General features: G+C 42.5%; 1 protein-coding gene across 6 annotated transcripts in view; it reads right to left on the bottom strand.

Annotated features, from left to right (window-relative positions):
* Positions 1 to 20,337, bottom strand: part of ULK4 (unc-51 like kinase 4) — a gene marked incomplete at its 3' end in the record, with an annotated part of 181,476 nt that overhangs the window by 53,980 nt on the left and 107,159 nt on the right. For all 6 annotated transcript variants that reach the window (XM_082192968.1, XM_082192967.1, XM_082192970.1 and 3 more), the window contains exons 33-35: positions 14,130 to 14,296; positions 13,085 to 13,183; positions 4,259 to 4,444 (exon numbers count right to left, since the gene is read on the bottom strand). In XM_082192968.1, the coding sequence (XP_082049094.1) occupies positions 4,259 to 4,444; positions 13,085 to 13,183; positions 14,130 to 14,296 (452 nt within the window). The remainder of the gene's footprint in view (positions 1 to 4,258; positions 4,445 to 13,084; positions 13,184 to 14,129; positions 14,297 to 20,337) is intronic.

Here is a 20,337-nt window from a genome sequence, read left to right as displayed (position 1 = left end):
CAGGTAACCAGGTTAATGGGACTTTTGCTCCTGAACCTCAGTGCTCAGTACCTGCACATCAGGGCTGTAAGACGTCACCTTCATTTTCACACAGGCTTGCAAGCTGTCATCTGTGAGGCGTGATCGGTGTTTGTTTTTAATATAGTTCATGTTGGAGAAGACCTGCTCACATACATATGTGGAAGAGACCACAAGGGCCCTCGAGTCCAACCCCCTGCCAAGCAGGAAACACCATCAGAGCACTCCTGAGATATGGTTGTCAAGCCTCTGCTTAAAGACCTCCAAAGTAGGAGACTCCACCACACTCCTGGGCAGCAATTCACCAAACTTTCACCAAACTTTCCCCTGCTTCAAGCAACTAAAAAGGGGCTTCAGGCAACTAACTCTACGTGGAATTCCACGCGACCGCGACTGCATAATCAATGCCACAAAATGCCAAAGAAAATTAACCAGGGCCCCAGTGAACCATAAATCATAATCAGTGCCTGATGTAAATAATAATTAATAATGAGGGCCCAATGTCATCCTCGTCATTATAAAAATAATCCCTCTCTTCGCGCCGCCCAGCCTCCCAAGAAAAAAACCCCACTTCAAAAGGTCACAAAGCACAAATTCCACGCGACCACAACTTGCTATGCCCAATAACCAATGCCCCAAAATGCCATAGAAAATTAATCAGGGCCCCAGTGTACCATAAATCATAATCAGTGCCTGATGTAAATAATATATAATAATGAGGCATTCGTCATTATAAAAATACCTTTTTTGACACTTTTTATTATTTCTTTGTTTGACCCCTCAGAATTACTCCTCCTCATATAAATAAACATTAAATTAACAAGTTTCCTTTTTTTGAGTGTGTGTTCTTCACTCCCCTTCAAAACAGTGACCAGTGTATATGCCCCCTTTCAATGCAGCCTGCTTACAAAGGCGGGACGACAAAGACCAGCAATAAGCTGTTGCATAACGTTAAGGAAAACAATTCACCAAACTTCCCCCTGCTTAAGTTTAAAAAGGGGCTTCAGGCAACTAACTCCCACGTGGAATTTCCTATAGTAAGATGGCGGCCGCCTCAGAAGACCACATGGGCAGATAAGATGGCTGCTGGGACGATCCGGTTACCCAGCAACAGCACAGCTGATACCGACGCTTTTGAAAGCAGCCGGCAAAGCAAGTGTTGGAGCTCCGAAGCCACAATGCTACGCATGTGACCAAATAGCGAGGACTTACTTTGCTAGAGACAAGCCCCGACGCTACCACAAGCCTCCCTCTCTTCGCGCCGCCCAGCCTCCCAAGAAAAAACCCCCACCTCAAACAGTCACAAAGCACAAATCAGTAAACATAATAAACATTAAATTAACAAGTTACCTTTTTTTGAGTGTGTGTTCTTCACTCCCCTTCAAAACAGTGACCAGTTTTGAACAGTGGCTTCAGGCAACTAACTCCTCCGCCTCCTCCTCCCCTCACGCCCGCCCCTCGCCTCCTTCCCTCGCGCCCTCCCCTCGACCCCGCCCCTCGCCTCCTTCCCTCGCGCCCTCCCCTCGACCCCGCCCCTCGCCTCCTTCCCTCGCGCCCTCCCCTCGACCCCGCCCCTCGCCTCCTTCCCTCACGCCCGCCCCTCGCCTCCTTCCCTCGCGCCCTCCCCTCGACCCCGCCCCTCGCCTCCTTCCCTCGCGCCCTCCCCTCGACCCCGCCCCTCGCCTCCTTCCCTCGTGCCCTCCCCTCGACCCCGCCCCTCGCCTCCTTCCCTCGCGCCCTCCCCTCGACCCCGCCCCTCGCCTCCTTCCCTCGCGCCCTCGCCTCCTTCCCTCGCGCCCTCCCCTCGACCCCGCCCCTCGCCTCCTTCCCTCGCGCCCTCCCCTCGACCCCGCCCCTCGCCTCCTTCCCTCGCGCCCTCCCCTCGACCCCACCCCTTGCCTCCTTCCCTTGCGCCCTCCCCTCGACCCCGCCCCTCGCCTCCTTCCCTCGCGCCCTCCCCTCGACCCTGCCCCTCGCCTCCTTCCCTCGCGCCCTCCCCTCGACCCCGCCCCTCGCCTCCTTCCCTCGCACCCTCGCCTCCTTCCCTCGCGCCCTCCCCTCGACCCCGCCCCTCGCCTCCTTCCCTCACGCCCGCCCCTCGCCTCCTTCCCTCGCGCCCTCCCCTCGACCCCGCCCCTCGCCTCCTTCCCTCGCGCCCTCCCCTCGACCCCGCCCCTCGCCTCCTTCCCTCGCGCCCTCCCCTCGACCCCGCCCCTCGCCTCCTTCCCTCGTGCCCTCCCCTCGACCCCGCCCCTCGCCTCCTTCCCTCGCGCCCTCCCCTCGACCCCGCCCCTCGCCTCCTTCCCTCGCGCCCTCGCCTCCTTCCCTCGCGCCCTCCCCTCGACCCCGCCCCTCGCCTCCTTCCCTCGCGCCCTCGCCTCCTTCCCTCGCGCCCTCCCCTCGGCCCCGCCCCTCGCCTCCTTCCCTCGCGCCCTCGCCTCCTTCCCTCGCGCCCTCCCCTCGGCCCCGCCCCTCGCCTCCTTCCCTCGCGCCCTCGCTTCCTTCCCTCACGCCCTCCCCTCGCGCCCTCCCCTCGCCCCCGCCCCGCGCCTCCGCCCCAGAGCCGCAGCAAAGGCTTTAAAGAGCCGCATGCGGCTCTGGAGCCGCAGGTTGCCGACCCCCGTGGTTGGGTAACCTGTTAAATATTTCACCTCCAGCACTCTCATATGTTAACGTCACAGGTGCTACTAGACAATTTTTAATTTTTTTAAATATAACTTTATTTTAAAGTCATATTTTCTATCCTGACTTATTTGCACTGGGTCAGATTGTTATAGGATTGTGATCTTTGTTTTATATTTTGCTTGGTTTCTATGGCTTGTAATCTGCCTTGTGTACAAAAGGTAGAATACGAATTAAAAGTGAAATGAAAAAATCAAATTAAATGGTTTGTATTCACTATAGTTAAAGAGCCACCTCTTATCTGAGATGTACAACAAGCAAATCCTGGTTTGATTTAGAGCAGCTTGTCAATGGTTTGTGAATCTAAACATAATAGCAAAGAAATTTGATTGCTAGCTATTGGAAAGAAGACAGCATCCCAACAAAAAGAGAATGGTTGGGGAAACTTTGCGAGAACCTGGAACTAGCAAAACTGACGGATATAATAAGGAGAAAATCCAAAACTATGGTTATGAAGCAATGGGAGTTCTTAAATGATTATTTACAAAACCAGGGCTCAGCTACAAAAGTCTGGTTGTGTTTAGAATAATCTTGTGCATAATATAAAAAAATACAAAGTGAGACATTAAGGAAATCCAAAGGGAAAATATGAAGGACAGAGATTCTGACGAACGGATTATTAAAAATGTGTGAGGTAAACGGTGGAAGACTTTTTTTAAAAAAACAACAACAATTTATTTAAGGTAGATAAGGACAAGATGAAATTATACAATTGAATATAAATATAGATGGGAAACGGCTATGTATTGTGAGTATTTATCTACTTTTTAAAAATTTTCACTTATGATCTTTTTCTTTTACTTCTTTATTCTTTCTTTGTTCTTTTTTTCTTTTTTTCTGATATCTTATCTTTCATTTCACTGCTTTATTGTGAATAGCATTTTATAGAGGTATAAATAACTGTAAATATGAAAAGAGACAAAATATTCTCTAATTTTTTCCCTTGGTTAGATGTATTTTCTTTTTCTTTTGTATTTTCTTTTGTTGTGAATATGTATGTTTTCTAATTTGTACTTAATAAAAATATTTTAAAAATCTGAAAAAAACATAATAGCAAACCAAAGCACAAATTGCAGTGTGCAAACCTGTTTCAAACCATAGTTTCAGAACCTTAAACTATGATTTCTGGGCTCAGATTCAGATATTAAAACAAGTTATGTTTTCAAGTTGTGTCTGAATCTAGCCCATTTCTAGTATTTGCTCCCTAAAGGGACCCACCAGAGCACAATTTTGTACAGTTTCAGAAGTCACATAAAGGTGATGATGTCCACATAAGCATTTGAGAATCTACACTAGTTTTATGTAAAACATATTTCATTATTTTGTGACAGCATATTTTAAGCTATTTATATTGTTTTTGTTAACCAACTTGTGCCTCTTAAATTACAAAGTAAGCCTTTGTATAAAATAGTTATACTTGTATAAGCAGAAAAATCACCTCCTAAAAATCTACCTTTCAAATAAATATTTACTTTATTTGTACCCCTTAGTTTGCAGATTAGGTAATGGGCATTAGACATACTTCATGAAAATTGTAGATGTGAAGTAGGCGACTTACCAGTCTTTTAATGATTCTCAGCAGAAGCTTCTGATCTTTCACTTCCTTTTTGAACTGTAGTACTTCAGCAAAGCTGTCCATATTTTCTGGAGCCATACTATCCACATTGGCCCCACCATAGAGTTGCACTAGCAAAGACAAGCACTGTGATGCGTTCACATATATTTCATTGTCGTCACTTGGAAGCTAAAAATGAAAATAGTAAATGAAATGCAAACTTTCCTGAAGTCAGTATCCTTGGTTTCAGATGAAGCAGCAGAATTCACTTTCTAACTTTAAACAATTTCTGCTTACCCTAATTTTACTTTAATAAAGTGGCAATTATAATACAGTGCTTTAGAGCCCAATTATTCTACTACTTGTTTCATAGCATAGATATGGATACACATGGAACACTTCCAATTGTTTAATCACATACCCTGTCCATCCCCTTCCTTCTGAGTTGAACTTCTTTGATTTAATTCTGTGTCATCACGGGCATTAACCACAGTTAAGGCTAAGGGTTCCTTCGTAAACATAATCTGAAAACTTCGGTCACAATAGGATGATTTCCTTCCTCTGGACATGACAGGCTTTGCCTCCTCATCCAGGGAAAGCTGTCGTCCTACCTTCCAGATCCAACTGGAAGAGCCAAACAACACCTCTGTCCTATTACCTGCACTTACTAAACTTATGAAACTGCATTGCAAACCAAGTACACATGCATAATACAGGCAACAACTGGTTAATGCATGTCTGAATGACATACCGTGCATGGTGAACCAGGAAGTGATTTGAAAATGTCACTAAACACATCACTAAAAGGGTGGAACACACTTATATTCCCTTCGCAAACACGTGCAGGGGGCAGGAATGGAACCCCCGTGTGAGAAAACACATACACACACACTCTTCTTCTTCGATCACTCATAGCCGAGTAAGATTGTCTTCCATAAACATGGTTTTAAAAATGAGTCCGTAAATGACTGTGGAGGCCAATTCTGGACCCACACGTCCTTCCACAGTGGGGACATTGGTTTCCGGGTGGGAGTTGATCATGGTGTGGATTTGCCAAGCATGCCTTCCCCTTAGCATGCTTCTCCCTTGCGTTCTGAGTTCGAGTGTCTTCAAAGTCCATGACACCTTTGGTAAAGGCTATTCTCCAACTGAAGCGCTCGCAGGCCAGTGTTTCCCAGTTGTCGGTGTTTATACTACATTTTTTAGATTTGCCTTGAGACAGTCTTTAAACCTCTTTTGTTGACCACCAGCAATACACTTTCCAGTTTTAAGTTCGGAATAGAGTAGTTGTTTTGGAAGACGATCATCAGGCATCCGCACAACATGACCAGTCCAACCAAGTTGATGTTGAAGAATCATTGCTTCAACACTGGTGATCTTTGCTTCATCCAGTACATTGATATTAGTTTGCCTGTCTTCCCAAGTGATGTGTAAGATTTTTCAGAGACACCGTTGATGGAATCTTTCGAGAAGTTGGAGATGGTGTTTATAAGTGGTTCATGTTTCACAAGCATACAGTAAGATTGGTATTACAATAGCTTTGTAAACAAGCATTTTGGTTTCCCTGCGAAACACTCTGCACTTCAATCGGGAGAAAGCAGCACTTGCAGAGCTCAGGCGATGCTGGATTTCGGCATCAATGTTGACCCTTGTGGAAAGATAACTGCTTAGGTAGAAATGATTGACATTTTCCAACGTTACACCATTGAGCTGGATTTGTGGCACTGCAGAGGGGTTACTTTGTATTTGTTGGTGCAGCACTTTGGTTTTTTGGATGTTGAGCAACAGGCCAAGCTTTTTGTAAGCTTCTGCGAAGATATTTAGGATGGTTTGGAGGTCATCCTCTGAGCATGTGCACACTACGTTGTCATCAGCATACTGAAGCTCTATGACGGAAGTTACAGTAACCTTACTCTTTGCTTTCAGCCTGCTCAGATTGAAGAGCTTTCCATCTGTTCGATATATGATTTCTACCCCAGTGGGGAGCTTCCCTTTGACAAAGTGTAGGATCATGGCAATGAAAATAGTGAATAGAGTTGGGGCAATAACACAACCCTGTTTAACACCTGGTCCTACTGTGAATGGTTCACTTTGAGAGCCATTGTTATCTGCAATTGTTGCTGTCGTATTATCATGGAGGAGCCAATTTTCAGAAGGACAGTCCACAGGGCATCACAATTTACAGTGTCGAAAGCCTTAGTCAGGTAGATAATACAGGGATTGGTTTTGCTCTCTGAATTTTTCCTGAAGCTGTTGAGCGGTGAAAATTATGTCCACTATCCCCCTAGAAGGCTGAAAACCATTTTGGGATTCAGGAAGGGTCACCTCGGATATTGTTAAGAGATGATTTGCTAAGATGCTTGCAAGAATTTTGCCAGCCGCAGCTAATAGAGAGATGCCGCGATAGTTTCCGCAATATCTCTCTCTCTCTCTCTCTCTCTCTCACACACACACACACACACACGTGTACTATGAGACCTGCTGCCAGCAGTAAAAGATGCTCACACCCAGCCCGCGTGAGATTTGGTAGAAAGCAGAAGTTTCACTTGATCTAGTTTGTGTGAGGCTTGCTCACGTTGCTGCTGCAGGAGTGTGCAATAGAACTAAGAAAAAATGGCTGACCGCTTTACAACGGTCACTCAGAGCTCTCCTTCTCTAACCCCACCAGGGACCAAAATACAAAGGGAAGAAATAGGGGAATAATTGCTTTCCTTGAATACCTTCCCTGCCCTCACCCCAAAGAAAATTCCAACTGTGGGAGGGGACAGGGCGCACAGACGTTGACACATCTTCTTTTAAGAGAAGACACACAAGGAAACTAACAAGTAAAGAAATGACAACAATCTCACAAAATCTCAGTCTCACTAAGATTTCTTCCCACCTTAGAGGCAAAAAGACCTATCCCAACGGAGGCAGGTAATATCTCGAGGGTAGGATGATTCCTCCCTCAGAAAGAGAAGGCAAAGCTTCAAGACCTTGCTTGTCACATCCATACACAGAATGTCACCATATGTATAGACTGTTGTCCAACACAATCCAGTTAATGTTCTCTCACTCTCAAGGCACTTCCAGACAGGTATTTTACCCTTGTAAGGAAACTTGCCAATAGATAAGCTTACAAGTTAACATGAGCCTAAGGAGGTTTCCTCTGAGTTCAAAAGGATTCACTTAGTGCAGGGTTGTCCATTAGGTCAATCGTGATCTACTGGTCGATCGCGGGGTGTCCCTGGTCGATCCTGGAACCCCCATGAAAACGTCCCCCCCCCAAAAAACTTTGACTTCCTAAAAAAAGCTTAACAAACGGCTTTGGGTAGATCACGCAGACTCTTGGAAGTTGAACGCCGCTGACTTAGTGTAATCTTCTCCCTGTCCCCACCCCCCCAAATGTGAGTTATTTGCTCTATGACACCACTTTATACTTTTGTTTTAAAGGCTGATTGCTGTGCTAAACCTTTGCTCCTTTCCACAACAAAATCCACAGGGAGTGCTGCTGTCACAAAGAAGTGAATTCACTTTGACATACTGCCAGGGCACCTTACTAGTGCTATAGCACAAGAAAAGGGGGAGCATAAAGAAAAAAGAATTCCACAGAGCATGTGTGTACAGGATCTGAACAAAATTAATAATATGGGAGTTATTATTACAATAAAATAATTATAATTTCCCCTTATATACTGCACTGGAAATATATACAGTATATAGAAAGGGTCCCAAAGCATGGTCTGTAGGTACATTTTGAAATAACCCCTTTGGGGAAAAAAACAGGTTTGGGACTGATTGATGCCTGGAAACCTCATTGATTTCTATAACAGAAAAAGAGCAGAACATACGTTGATGTAAATACAGAATGGGAGATAATTCTCCCCTCTGACTAAAACAGAAATGTAGTAATTGTCATATGATCCTTTTGTTTTGGCCTCAGTTACACAGCATTTATGAATTGCAAACTCTTGCAAGAAAGGTGTATGAGTACTTGAGTTGAAGCAGCAGTTTTTGCACGGATAGAGTTGATAATGCATCTAATAGCCAGAGGGAAGTCTATTTCAGCACATTAATGAGGTTATGCACAAAGAGAGCTTATTAGAACAGATAGATGTTTGTTACATTAGAAATATGACAACAGAACAAACTGTAACAGATGGGCTGCTGGAAGTTATGAGAATGATCATTCAACAAATATTAGACAAAACGGAAAAGCAAATTTTCATCAGTATTATTAAATTTGCTAATTTTTTTTATTTCATCTCACTTATTAGAAGACACATAAGGTATCCAACATTAGTCATACTCAGCATAGACACATTGAAATTAATTTCAGTGGATCTACTCTGAATAGAACTTAGGTGGCTACAACCCATAAAGACTGAAATATCTTAACAATATTGTTTATTGGCTTCCAAATATCTCCCTCCTCTAAAAGAAAAAGAAAAACTTTATTAGCATCGCTTTCTCAAAAAATCTTTCTGAAATTATGCAGTGTTCATACAAATTTATATTGGAGACCTGCATCCGAACATTTACTTGTTATGCCTTCATATTTATTTAGGAAACGTTCAAATTTCATCCTTGATTTCTAATTGTCTTTCTGTATTCAAAACACCACAAATGCATTACCTAGAATCATAGAATCATAGAATCATAGAGTTGGAAGAGACCACAAGGGCCATCGAGTCCAACCCCCTGCCAAGCAGGAAACACCATCAGAGCACTCCTGACATATGGTTGTCAAGCCTCTGCTTAAAGACCTCCAAAGAAGGAGACTCCACCACACTCCTTGGCAGCAAATTCCACTGTCAAACAGCTCTCACTGTCAGGAAGTTCTTCCTAATGTTTAGGTGGAATCTTCTTTCTTGTAGTTTGGATCCATACCTATTTCCTTTTATTTGGAAATGCATTACCTATTTCCTTTTTTTAAAAAAAAATTATTGGTGTGAGTGCATGTGCACATGCATGTTTTAATCTTATAGCTTTCTATTCCTCTACATTTTTTCTTTTCCACGCAGCTCACGTACACAATGAAATATTTTGCAAACTTGCCTATCCCGATCTAAATTGAGTGTAGAGATATTTGCCCATTGCTAGTTACAACCATTAACCAAGGGGAGAGCAGAGTAATCCGCCTAACTCCAAAATTAGTGGCCAACATAGTTCCTGTGACTCTCACTCCATAAACTGTGCTCTGATCCAGCTACAATTGGTGATATTTGTTATTACAAGACTGAGGTCCAGTGCCGAGGGCCTTATGGCGGTTCCCTCGCTGCGAGAAGCCAAGCTACAGGGAACCAGGCAGAGGGCCTTCTCGGTAGTGGCACCCATGCTGTGGAACCCCCTCCCACCAGATTTCAAAGAGAAAAACAACTTTTAGAAGACATCTGAAGGCAGCCCTGTTTAGGGAAGCTTTTAATGTTTAACAGACTATTGTATTTTAATATTTTGTTGGAAGCCGCACAGTGTGGCTGGGGAAACCCAGCCAGATGGGCAGGAAATAAATAAATTGTTGTTGTTGTTTTAATTTAAGGGGAAGAAAAGGGGGAAATACTAGAAGAATCCAGTGTTCCTTAAAGCATCCTGGGTTGCTTAAACTAAAAGGCTAAAACAAGCCTAAGCTGCCCTTTTAAGCAAAAGGATGGCACTCTGTTGAATTCACAAACATAAGGAAGGAGGGATAATATCTAGCAAATATATCCTCTCCTAGCATGTAATCATATCCCAACATGTTAGTCTTGTTGTTGTTGTTTTTTAAAAAAATTACATGACAGTGTACATCAATTTACCACCTAACGCACCATTTGGTTACCTCAACTGTCTGCCTCCTATTCTTATCCTTCTCTCATGGCTCTGTTTCTCAGTTCTCTGTCTAATGTATCTTGCTTTTTTCAGAGCCTTCTCTGCTAGAGGCCTGTTCATTGGCTCCCATCTTTTAATTCTATTTCATATTTGATTTCCCAACACTAAGCTACCACACTAAATACTCAAATCTGCCATTAACTCCCCTGGTCAATTTCTAGGTCAACTTCCCATTCAACTTCCCAGCCAACAGTTTTTCTTCTTGCACAACAACCCTGTTTCTGCTCCCACTTCCTGAATTGTATGACATTCCAGGTGTTCCTAGACCAGGGGTGTCAAACTCAAATTCATTGGGGGGCTGCATCATCAGTTTGGTCACCCTCAAAGGGCCGGTTCGAGTTCGAGTGTCTTCAAATACAAGATGGGTGACACCTGGCTTGAGAGCAGTACATGTGAAAAGGATCTAGGAGTCTTGGTTGACCACAAACTTGACATGAGCCAACAGTGTGACGCGGCAGCTAAAAAAGCCAATGCAATTCTGGGCTGCATCAATAGGAGTATAGCATCTAGATCAAGGGAAGTAATAGTGCCACTGTATTCTGCTCTGGTCAGACCACACCTGGAGTACTGTGTCCAGTTCTGGGCACCACAATTCAAGAAGGACACTGACAAACTGGAACGTGTCCAGAAGAGGGCAACCAAAATGGTCAAAGGCCTGGAAACGATGCCTTATGAGGAACGGCTAAGGGAGCTGGGCATGTTTAGCCTGGAGAAGAGGAGGTTAAGGGGTGATATGATAGCCATGTTCAAATATATAAAAGGATGTCACATAGAGGAGGGAGAAAGGTTGTTTTCTACTGCTCCAGAGAAGCGGACACGGAGCAATGGATCCAAACTACAAGAAAGAAGATTCCACCTAAACATTAGGAAGAACTTCCTGACAGTAAGAGCTGTTCGACAGTGGAATTTGCTGCCAAGGAGTGTGGTGGAGTCTCCTACTTTGGAGGTCTTTAAGCAGAGGCTTGACAACCATATGTCAGGAGTGCTCTGATGGTGTTTCCTGCTTGGCAGGGGGTTGGACTCGATGGCCCTTGTGGTCTCTTCCAACTCTACGATTCTATGATTCTATGATTCTATGATTCAAAGCCCATGACACCTTTAACAGCTGGATTAAGTAATGCAGAGCTTCTGGCTCATGGAACACTACACCTTGATTTCATTTGAATACATATATGAATATAAAAATTGTTTCCTGTTTGGCTTGGTGTTTAAGTTACACAAAATGTGCAGGTTTTAATTTTTCTCATTCCTCAAATTTTAATCGAGCATTTGTTTGGATTTTTTCCCCTTTGCTACCTACCCTAAACCTTTGAGGAGGGCGGGAACTGATGGCCAGACCCTCTAATAACATTGAGGAAAAAATTGCATGATGTGTAAATACTCTAAAAAATAAACCAATTCCTTATCAGCTTTTTTTCCATATATAAATTTTTGCAATGCGCACCCTGCGGAAGCCGCGCCTAACGTTATTTACAAAACATGCACTTGCGTATCGAATTTGCTTTTGAATCGCGAATCCCCAGAGGCAGAGGATGCTGTTCATTGGGCAGCGCGGAAATGCGCCTAAAGAAATAAATAAAGAAAAGAAAAGCAAAAGCACGCCGCGCCGAGTATTCACAGGGCACGCTCCTGAAACACAAGCGCACTCTCGGTCTCCCTCTCTCCAACGTGCGCGAAGCCGGCTCTGCCCTTCTCTGTGTTCCACCTCGCGCAGGGACTTATTTCACCCCAGCGAGCCCAAAAAGAAGTTGAGAGCAGCAGCAGCAGCCTCCCATATCCAACCCCGCCCTCGCCGTGTCAAATAAGTCTCGGCTAGGTAGCTGGAGGAGGGGGAGGCCTCCGCCTGCACAGAAGGGACCCGAGGTGCCCTGTGTGCGCGCTGTAGCCCAAGCTTCCCTCACAGATATATATAGACCAGACTACACGGGCCCCATGATGAGGTCTGGCGGGCCGCATTTGGCCCGCGGGCCTTGTGTTTGACACCCGTGTCCTAGACCTTGAGTGAGTTTTTTCACAACCAAATTTCCCTCACTTAATCAAAACTGACCCGGTATGAAATGTAATGTAATAGTTATCTATAAATAATAGATAAAAGTTGCTTATAAATAATTGAAAAATGTAAACAGTTGAATAAAAAGTGATGGTTCAAATTAGTTATCTGACATAAGTGGGAACGGAAGGACGAGTGTGGAAAATTAATAGTTATTAAACTTCAAAGGATTATTTTAAAATAAGCTAAATCATCATTGTTTTACGTTATTTAAAGCTAAAGCTAACAAAAACTTTAAGTATGCAGGCACAAATTTTGCACTGAAATATTTAATAATTTTTTTTTATCTCTGAGTTTATTATTTTGGTTAGTTTTTCCAGAAATGCATCAAGGACATTATTCTGTGCATTATTTAAAGAAACTGAGTTTTGCTAAGTTTTAATACTTAGCATTTTAAAAAATAAGCAAGTTAGTCATGAAAGAAGATGTCCAACTTGTGGCTGACACAAAGTTTATTTTGTAAGTACCCATATCCCTGACAAGGTTTCCATAGGCTTGCAGTGTCCCTGGGCTTGTGTTAACTATGGATAATGACTAAATGGTTGGAGGTGCAGACAGCAATCAATCCTTTACCTGAAGTAAAGATAAAACTATTGATACATCTATATTGATCCTGAGAATGAAAGTTACAAGCTCAGGAAAAGATATGGGTAAGGGGCAGTAAGGGCATTCTTCTTAATCAGGGCCAAGAGAATGGGAGCAAATGGATAATACAAGAAAAGAAGAATATACACTTGAGGAACATTTGGAGAGGGCAACTTAATCTTGTTCCTCAGTACTGGCAACTTTTTTAAAGTGGAAATATATTTTCTGGATTATTATTTTTTAATCATCCTGTAACCTGATCTGAACCTTTCACATGGGGGTGGTGATGATCTAAATAAACTATAATTCATTCCAATCATTCTAACTAAAAATAATAAAGCTCTTACCAATGGAATAAGCAAGCTAATTAGATCTGTCAGGGGTTTGTTGATAAGCAGAAGGTCCTCAGCGGTTTGAGTGTCCCCTCCTGTGCCAGATTTCTGTGCCTTCATGAGAAAAAAGTGTAATTAACCACAATATTAGAAAGAACACATCAAAAATATCACTACCACAGTCATTTCAGGATCAAGGGTTCCCTTGAAAAGCATTAATTTTTGAAAATAAATCTTTTTTTAAAATTTGATTGATATGTCCTTGAGTGAGTCAACTTTAGAAAGGGAAGAGTTGTTTGAGTATACATCACAAGTCTACTCCACAGTAACTTGGAACAGGGTTTTCATTGTGGCAGCCCCATTTGTGGAACAGCCTAGGACCTCCAAACACAATGCCCAGGATTGTACCTCAGGGAGATCACTTTGGTGTTGCAAACATAGAGGTTTGACTTCACCTTGGAGGTACAATCCATTGTCTCTTCAGCCTGATGGATGTCAACAGTACTTATCTAGAAATGTACTATTTTTCTGTCTCTGAAACATGCAAAATATATGAGGGTTCAAATCGTCTTGGATAAAGGGACTGGTAAAAATCAAAGAACCCATTATGGGTACTTACTACATAAGCCAGAAAAACTTAAGCTTCAATTAACTCCCATGTAATTAATTAACCATTGTCAGTGGAACTGTGTAGACCGTGGGAAGGCAAACTAAGGCCTGGGGGCTGGATCTGGCCCAATCTAAATCCGGCCTGCGGACGGTCCGGGAATCAACATGTTTTTATATGAGTGGAATGTGTCCTTTTATTTAAAAGGCATCTCTGGGTTATTTGTGGGGCATAGGAATTCATTCATCCCCCCCCAAAAAAATATAGTCTGGCCCCCCGCAACGTCTGAGGGACAGTGGACCGGCCCCCTGCTGGAAAAGTTTGCTGACCCCTGGTGTAGACATTCACTTATTAATCTATTCAACTTCATTTGTATATATAGTGGGGAATTCAACCAGAACAATAGAAAATATACGCAATGACCCTCATTCTACCAGAAAACAGATTATATACCTGTAGTGTTAGGCGGACAATATTTGCAGTGTAGATCAGCATATGGTGCAAAATATCAAGCAAGGACAGAAGCAACATATTTGCTGTCTTGATGTTGCTTTTATCATCTGCATCCAAGCAAAGAGCTGCAGTTTCTATTAGAAGATTACAGATGTGATGGACCAGACCTAAACAGACAAGCGTACAGAATGAATAAACACAGTATTTGCAAAGAAAATAGGTATATAGAAGAAAAAGGATATTAACCAGAATAATGTATTTCCATATAATCAATTATATTTATTATCCCATTTTCCTTTATATAAAACTCAGGCTTTAAGGTGGGGGCAGGGGAACAAGCAGCCTAGTATCAAATTGACAATTGAGAGAGTGGATTCCCACTAGGAAGTCATTCACACGGGTGACGACAGTAGGGCAGGGGGACAGTAAAGAATCATATTCATCTGTGCAATTGTGATTGTAACATAAAAAGAGAAGAGAAGTTGCATTGGTTTACAGCTGAGAGCTGAATGCATGCACCTGAAAGAGTAGGGCAGGATACGATCATGGCTTTTTGAATTTTAAAAGACACTCTATTTTTTGATACACATGAGTTTTCAGTGGCCTAGTAACAAATTTGATTCAATTTATTTTCAGATTGATATATTGATAGTAATCTAAAAATATGTAAGTTGCTAGCATATTTACAGTATATATATCTGCAGACATACGCATAGAATATTGACCACCCATTTGGCAAAATATGGACCTACGAAAAAATGCTTAGTTGGAATCTTCTCTCTTGTAACTTGAAGCCATGGGTTCATGTCCATTGTCTGGAGAAGGAGAAAACAGGCTTGCTCCTTCCTCTATGTCACAGCCCTTTAGGTATTTGAAGATGGCTATCATATCTCCTCTCAGTCTCCTCTCTTCCAGGCTAAACATATCCAACTCCCTCAACTGTTCCTCATAAGGCTTGGTTTCCAGACCCTTAATAATCTTGGTCATCCCCCTCTACACCCGTTCCAACTTGTCAATATCCTTCTTAAATTGTGGCACTCAGAATTGGACACAGTATTCCAGGTGTGATCTGACCAAGGCAGAATAGAGTGGTACTATTACTTCCCTTGATTGAGACACTAGCCTAGGCATAGGCAAACTCGGCCCTCCAGATGTTTTGGGACTACAACTCCCATCATCCCTAGCTAACAGGACCAGTGGTCAGGGATGATGGGGGTTGCAGTCCCAAAACATCTGGAGGGTCGTGTTTGCCTATGCCTGGATTAGCCTTCTCCTGATGCAGTTTACAACAGCATTAGCTTTTTTTGTTGCTGCATCACACCGTTGATTAAGTTTGTGTTCCACTAAAACCCCAAGATCCTTTTCACATGTAATACTAGTTCCACTGAAATCAATGGACACGACTAACATGGTGCATTCATTTCAATAGGTCTACCTCAAGAAGAACCAATTTGGCTATGCTATCCTATGCTTGATTTTGCAATGCCTTCTCAATTATCTGGAACCATTGCTGATGTAAAGTCCACATTCATTAAGCCAAGACCAACCACAGACTAAAACCTCCCTCTATTGGTCTATTCACTGTAGTGAAACAGACATGTTGTGCTAGCATGAATGATATTAAAAACCATGGGAAAATATGCTGTTAAATTACTGCATATTTTTTAGTTGCAAACGCACTACCCTTCTTAACTAACTATAAATTTGGAAAATAAATTTGCCATTTGTTCTTCCTTTTACAATAAACTTGCTCTATGCACACATATTGAAAAAAGCTTAGGATCATAGTAAGTATCAGAAATGGAATAATTGTTTATCGTTATGTTAGAAGTTCACTGTGATTAAACACAACATTTATAGGAAACCCAGTGGCTGCAGGTAGCATAATGAAGGTAAGATGGGTGAACTTTACACAATGACATGCGATATGTCAACTTTAAGTTAGTAAAACTTTTTAGTAATAAAAATCAAGATGCCAGATGAGGAGGAAGCATTGCAAGACCATATGATTACTGAAAAATAAATCAGCATCACTCTGGTCTCTTGGGCTCCACAGCGTGGAGGAATAACCCCAAGAAAGATGACACCAAACTGGGAGGAGTGGCTAACACCCCAGAGGACAGGATCACACTTCAAAACGACCTTGACAGATTAGAGAACTGGGCAAAAACAAACAAGATGAATTTTAACAGGGAGAAATTTAAAGTATTGCACTTGGGCAAAAAATAAAAAAAAATGAGAGGCACAAATACAAGATGGGTGACACCTGGCTTGAGAGCAGTACATGTGAAAAGGATCTAGGAGTCTTGGTTGACCACAAACTTGACATGAGCCAACAGTGTGACGCGGCAGCTAAAAAAGCCAATGCAATTCTGGGCTGCATCAATAGGAGTATAGCATCTAGATCAAGAGAAGTAATAGTGCCACTGTATTCTGCTCTGGTCAGACCTCACCTGGAGTACTGTGTCCAGTTCTGGGCACCACAGTTCAAGAAGGACACTGACAAACTGGAACGTGTCCAGAGGAGGGCAACCAAAATGGTCAAAGGCCTGGAAACGATGCCTTATGAGGAACGGCTAAGGGAGCTGGGCATGTTTAGCCTGGAGAAGAGGAGGTTAAGGGGTGATATGATAGCCATGTTCAAATATATAAAAGGATGTCATATAGAGGAGGGAGAAAAGTTGTTTTCTGCTGCTCCAGAGAAGCGGACACGGAGCAATGGATCCAAACTACAAGAAAGAAGATTCCACCTAAACATTAGGAAGAACTTCCTGACTGTAAGAGCTGTTTGACAGTGGAATTTGCTGCCAAGGAGTGTGGTGGTCTCCTTCTTTGGAGGTCTTTAAGCAGAGGCTTGACAACCATATGTCAGGAGTGCTCTGATGGTGTTTCCTGCTTGGCAGGGGGTTGGACTCGATGGCCCTTGTGGTCTCTTCCAACTCTATGATTTTATGATTCTATGAAAAAATTATGCTGAAGAGCTTGAACATTTTTCTCTTTCTTAGACTGATTCCTTCAATCCAGCAATCCGAGAGTTAACTAGCTTACTGAATTTCCCGTAAGCAGATACTCCTGCAAACTTGTGACCTTCTAAAAGAAAACATAACACTAAAAACCAACTTCAGTTATGGACACAGCTGCAGTCAGTGTCTTCTGGCTGCTACAAGCATTCATTTTGGCTTGGCAAGGCCCACTACTGAATGCAAAGGCAAACCAGGGCTTCCCAGAAGAGCAAGCAAGAGGAGGGTTGTTTTTTTTCTGCAAAGATGAGTTTTCCTGCCAACATGGGGCAACTGAGATATTTGACTCTAGCAAATGATTCAATATGTTGTCATTAGAAGCTGAGGAAGCCTCAAAAACCAAGCCTATCTTTATTTTACTGGACTGTGAGCAGAGCACCTGCTGAAGAATTAATAAGAATTCTCTGAGCTGGATGGCAACATTACACATATAAAACTTCCAGCAGAGAATCCATTGTGAGGCTCAAAATCAAATAAAATCCATATGCAGCTTAGCCCTTTTATACTACCTCCAGAAAACAGATAAGGCCCAGAAGACAAACAGGCATTTTAGCAAGTGACTTATGAATCACTGCACACACACATACACACTCGGTATTCAAAATGCAAGATGCTTATATATATGGGAATAAAGATAATAAAGCTGAAGATTATAAAGTTTGGTATCTAGAAGGCAAACTATTAACATTCAAAACATAAGCAAGGGGATCCCAAGTCATTAAATCAGCACATACTAATTTCACTAAATATTTTTCAGGCAAATTCAGCCTGTTCTAAGTTACTAGGTTTTGCAAGTATTACATTCTTTTTAAAGGTGCAATATATATAATCAGAATCTCACTACAATCAGAGCTAAGTGCTCGCAGGAAAAGACCATTAAAGACTCGCTGAGTACATAAATTTAGACCAAACACTGCAAAATGATTCATTAATTTATTAAAAACTCTGCTGATACGTTTCAGTATTTTATCATACTCGTTTCATAAAGTAGTTAAATAAGAAACATTACTTGAAGCCATTGTGCACTGGCAGGACATTCATAATCCACTCTTAAACATTTATGTTATATAAATTTTATTATTTCCGCAATGGGCCCATTTTTTATTTTTTTACATATTTGACACCCCCCCTACTTAAATCAAAATCTCAGCATTTAAATAAAATTGTTATTTGATTTCATTCTCTTTGTAGACTGCTTCTGTTAGCATTTAGAGTATGCAGCACAAATAACAGACTGTACATAGATATATTTAGGTGATGTCACCACTGCCTACAAAAAGAAACTGCAAAAACATAATTACATATCTGCACTACTCAAAACCTGTCATCAGTCAGTTTCTTTCTACAAAGCGAACATTCAGTAAGCCGAAGTAAACAATCCAGCAGAAAGTGGTGCCTATTGAATAGAAAGCTGCAAATGTGGACAGATGACCCTTTGCACTATGGTTTGCTCCCTATGCAAGGCCACTACAATTATGCTCTCTCACCACATCAAGTTGCGGTGCGCAACCCTGCTTGTCACTCTTGCTATGGCAGGAGTGATGAAAGGAGCTTAGCCTTCTTCTCCAGCTCAGAGTTGCGCAGGTGGGAATTATCCTCTACAGCTGTGCTGAGCTTCAGAGGATGCAACACAACTTCAGGGAAGATCCCTGCTCTGTTCTGCAGCTCAAAGCTGGAGAAAAGGGCTTTGGTTTGCTGCTTTGCTTCGCAGCTGAGAAACTGAATGTTTCAGGGATGCCAAGCTGAATAAAATATTGGAGGGCCTAGATGAGCCCTGCCTTGCAAAATCGTTCACAAGACGCAGTGCATGCATGCCATTTGAATAATAATAATAACAATAATAATAATAGAAAGGTAAAGGGACCCCTCACCATTAGGTCCAGTTGTGACCGATTCTGGGGTTGCGCACTCATCTCGCTTTATTGGCCAAGGGAGCCGGTATACAGCTTCCAGGTCATGTGGCCAGCATGACTAAGCCGCTTCTGGCGAACCAGAGCAGTGCATGGAAATGCCGTTTACCTTTTCCGCCCTTCCGGAGCGGTACCTATTTATCTACTTGCACTTTGACATGCTTTTGAACTGCTAGGTTGGCAGGAGCAGGGACCAAGCAACGGGAGCTCACCCCGTCGCGGGGATTCGAACCACCGACCTTCTGATTGGCAAGCCCTAGGCTCTGTGGTTTAACCCACAGCGCCACCCGTGTCCCTGCAATAACAACAACAACAACATATTATTTATACCCCACCCATCTGACTGGGTTTCCCTAGCCACTCTGGGCAGCTTCCAGCAGAACACCAAAATACAATAACCTATTAAACATTAAAAGCTTCCCTAAATAATGCCCATCAACTTTGGGGGGGGGGACCCAGACCCCTCAAATATTTTATGGGGGGAGGAGAGAGATCTTAGTCCCTAGGAGTTGGCTCCTATGCAGTGCTTCAGCAATACAAAGTCTAAATAACTTGTTTTTGTCCAGCTTTGACATTCATACAGTATTTTTCTTACACTGAAGTTGAGATACATATTTGTGCAAGTAGGCAGCAAATGGCAAGACACAGATGCTTACGGTACTGTGATACTGTTGCCGTTTTTTCAGTGCCAGCGATTTTCAGAAGCAGACATGTCCCTTTTGGCACGCTATAATGATTTTGCCTGCTACTTTTAGTGGGCTTGGAATTATTTTTATGTTTTCCTCTGGCAAAACAATAGAACCTTGACTCATGCAATGAAACAGGCTGGCAATTATACTGGGACAGATGATGAAGAAGAATCAGACCTTTATAACTTGCCTAATTAATTTATAGAATCTACTAAATTAATTAGGAGAACTGCTGGTTATTTATTTAGAGATTTTGATGCTGCCCTTCACAAAAAAAAATAATGTTCAGATAGTGATTTATAAAACACTGCCACCTGATGGCTACCACTTTAAAACAACTTTACACTGATTCTTGAGGTCTCATGCTGTGGTTCAACATGGCACTGGTTCCACTTCAGAACTCTCAGTCTGATTTTACAACACATACTTTTATAATTCCAATTTTAATGGGGTATCTTTATTTGTATGATGGGTAAATATTTTTTCCCCTCCACCCTTTTGTAATTAAAGTACTGTAATGAAAATATATTTAGAATCCGCCTCCGACCTACAAATTTAGTTGCTGAAATTCATCTACCAAGAATTAAAA

The sequence above is a fragment of the Podarcis vaucheri genome (assembly GCF_965113315.1).
Source record: "Podarcis vaucheri genome assembly, chromosome: 12".
Lineage (NCBI taxonomy): Eukaryota > Metazoa > Chordata > Lepidosauria > Squamata > Lacertidae > Podarcis > Podarcis vaucheri.
The sequence above is the reverse complement of the archived record's forward strand: the minus strand, read 5'-3'. Positions and strand labels throughout refer to the sequence as shown.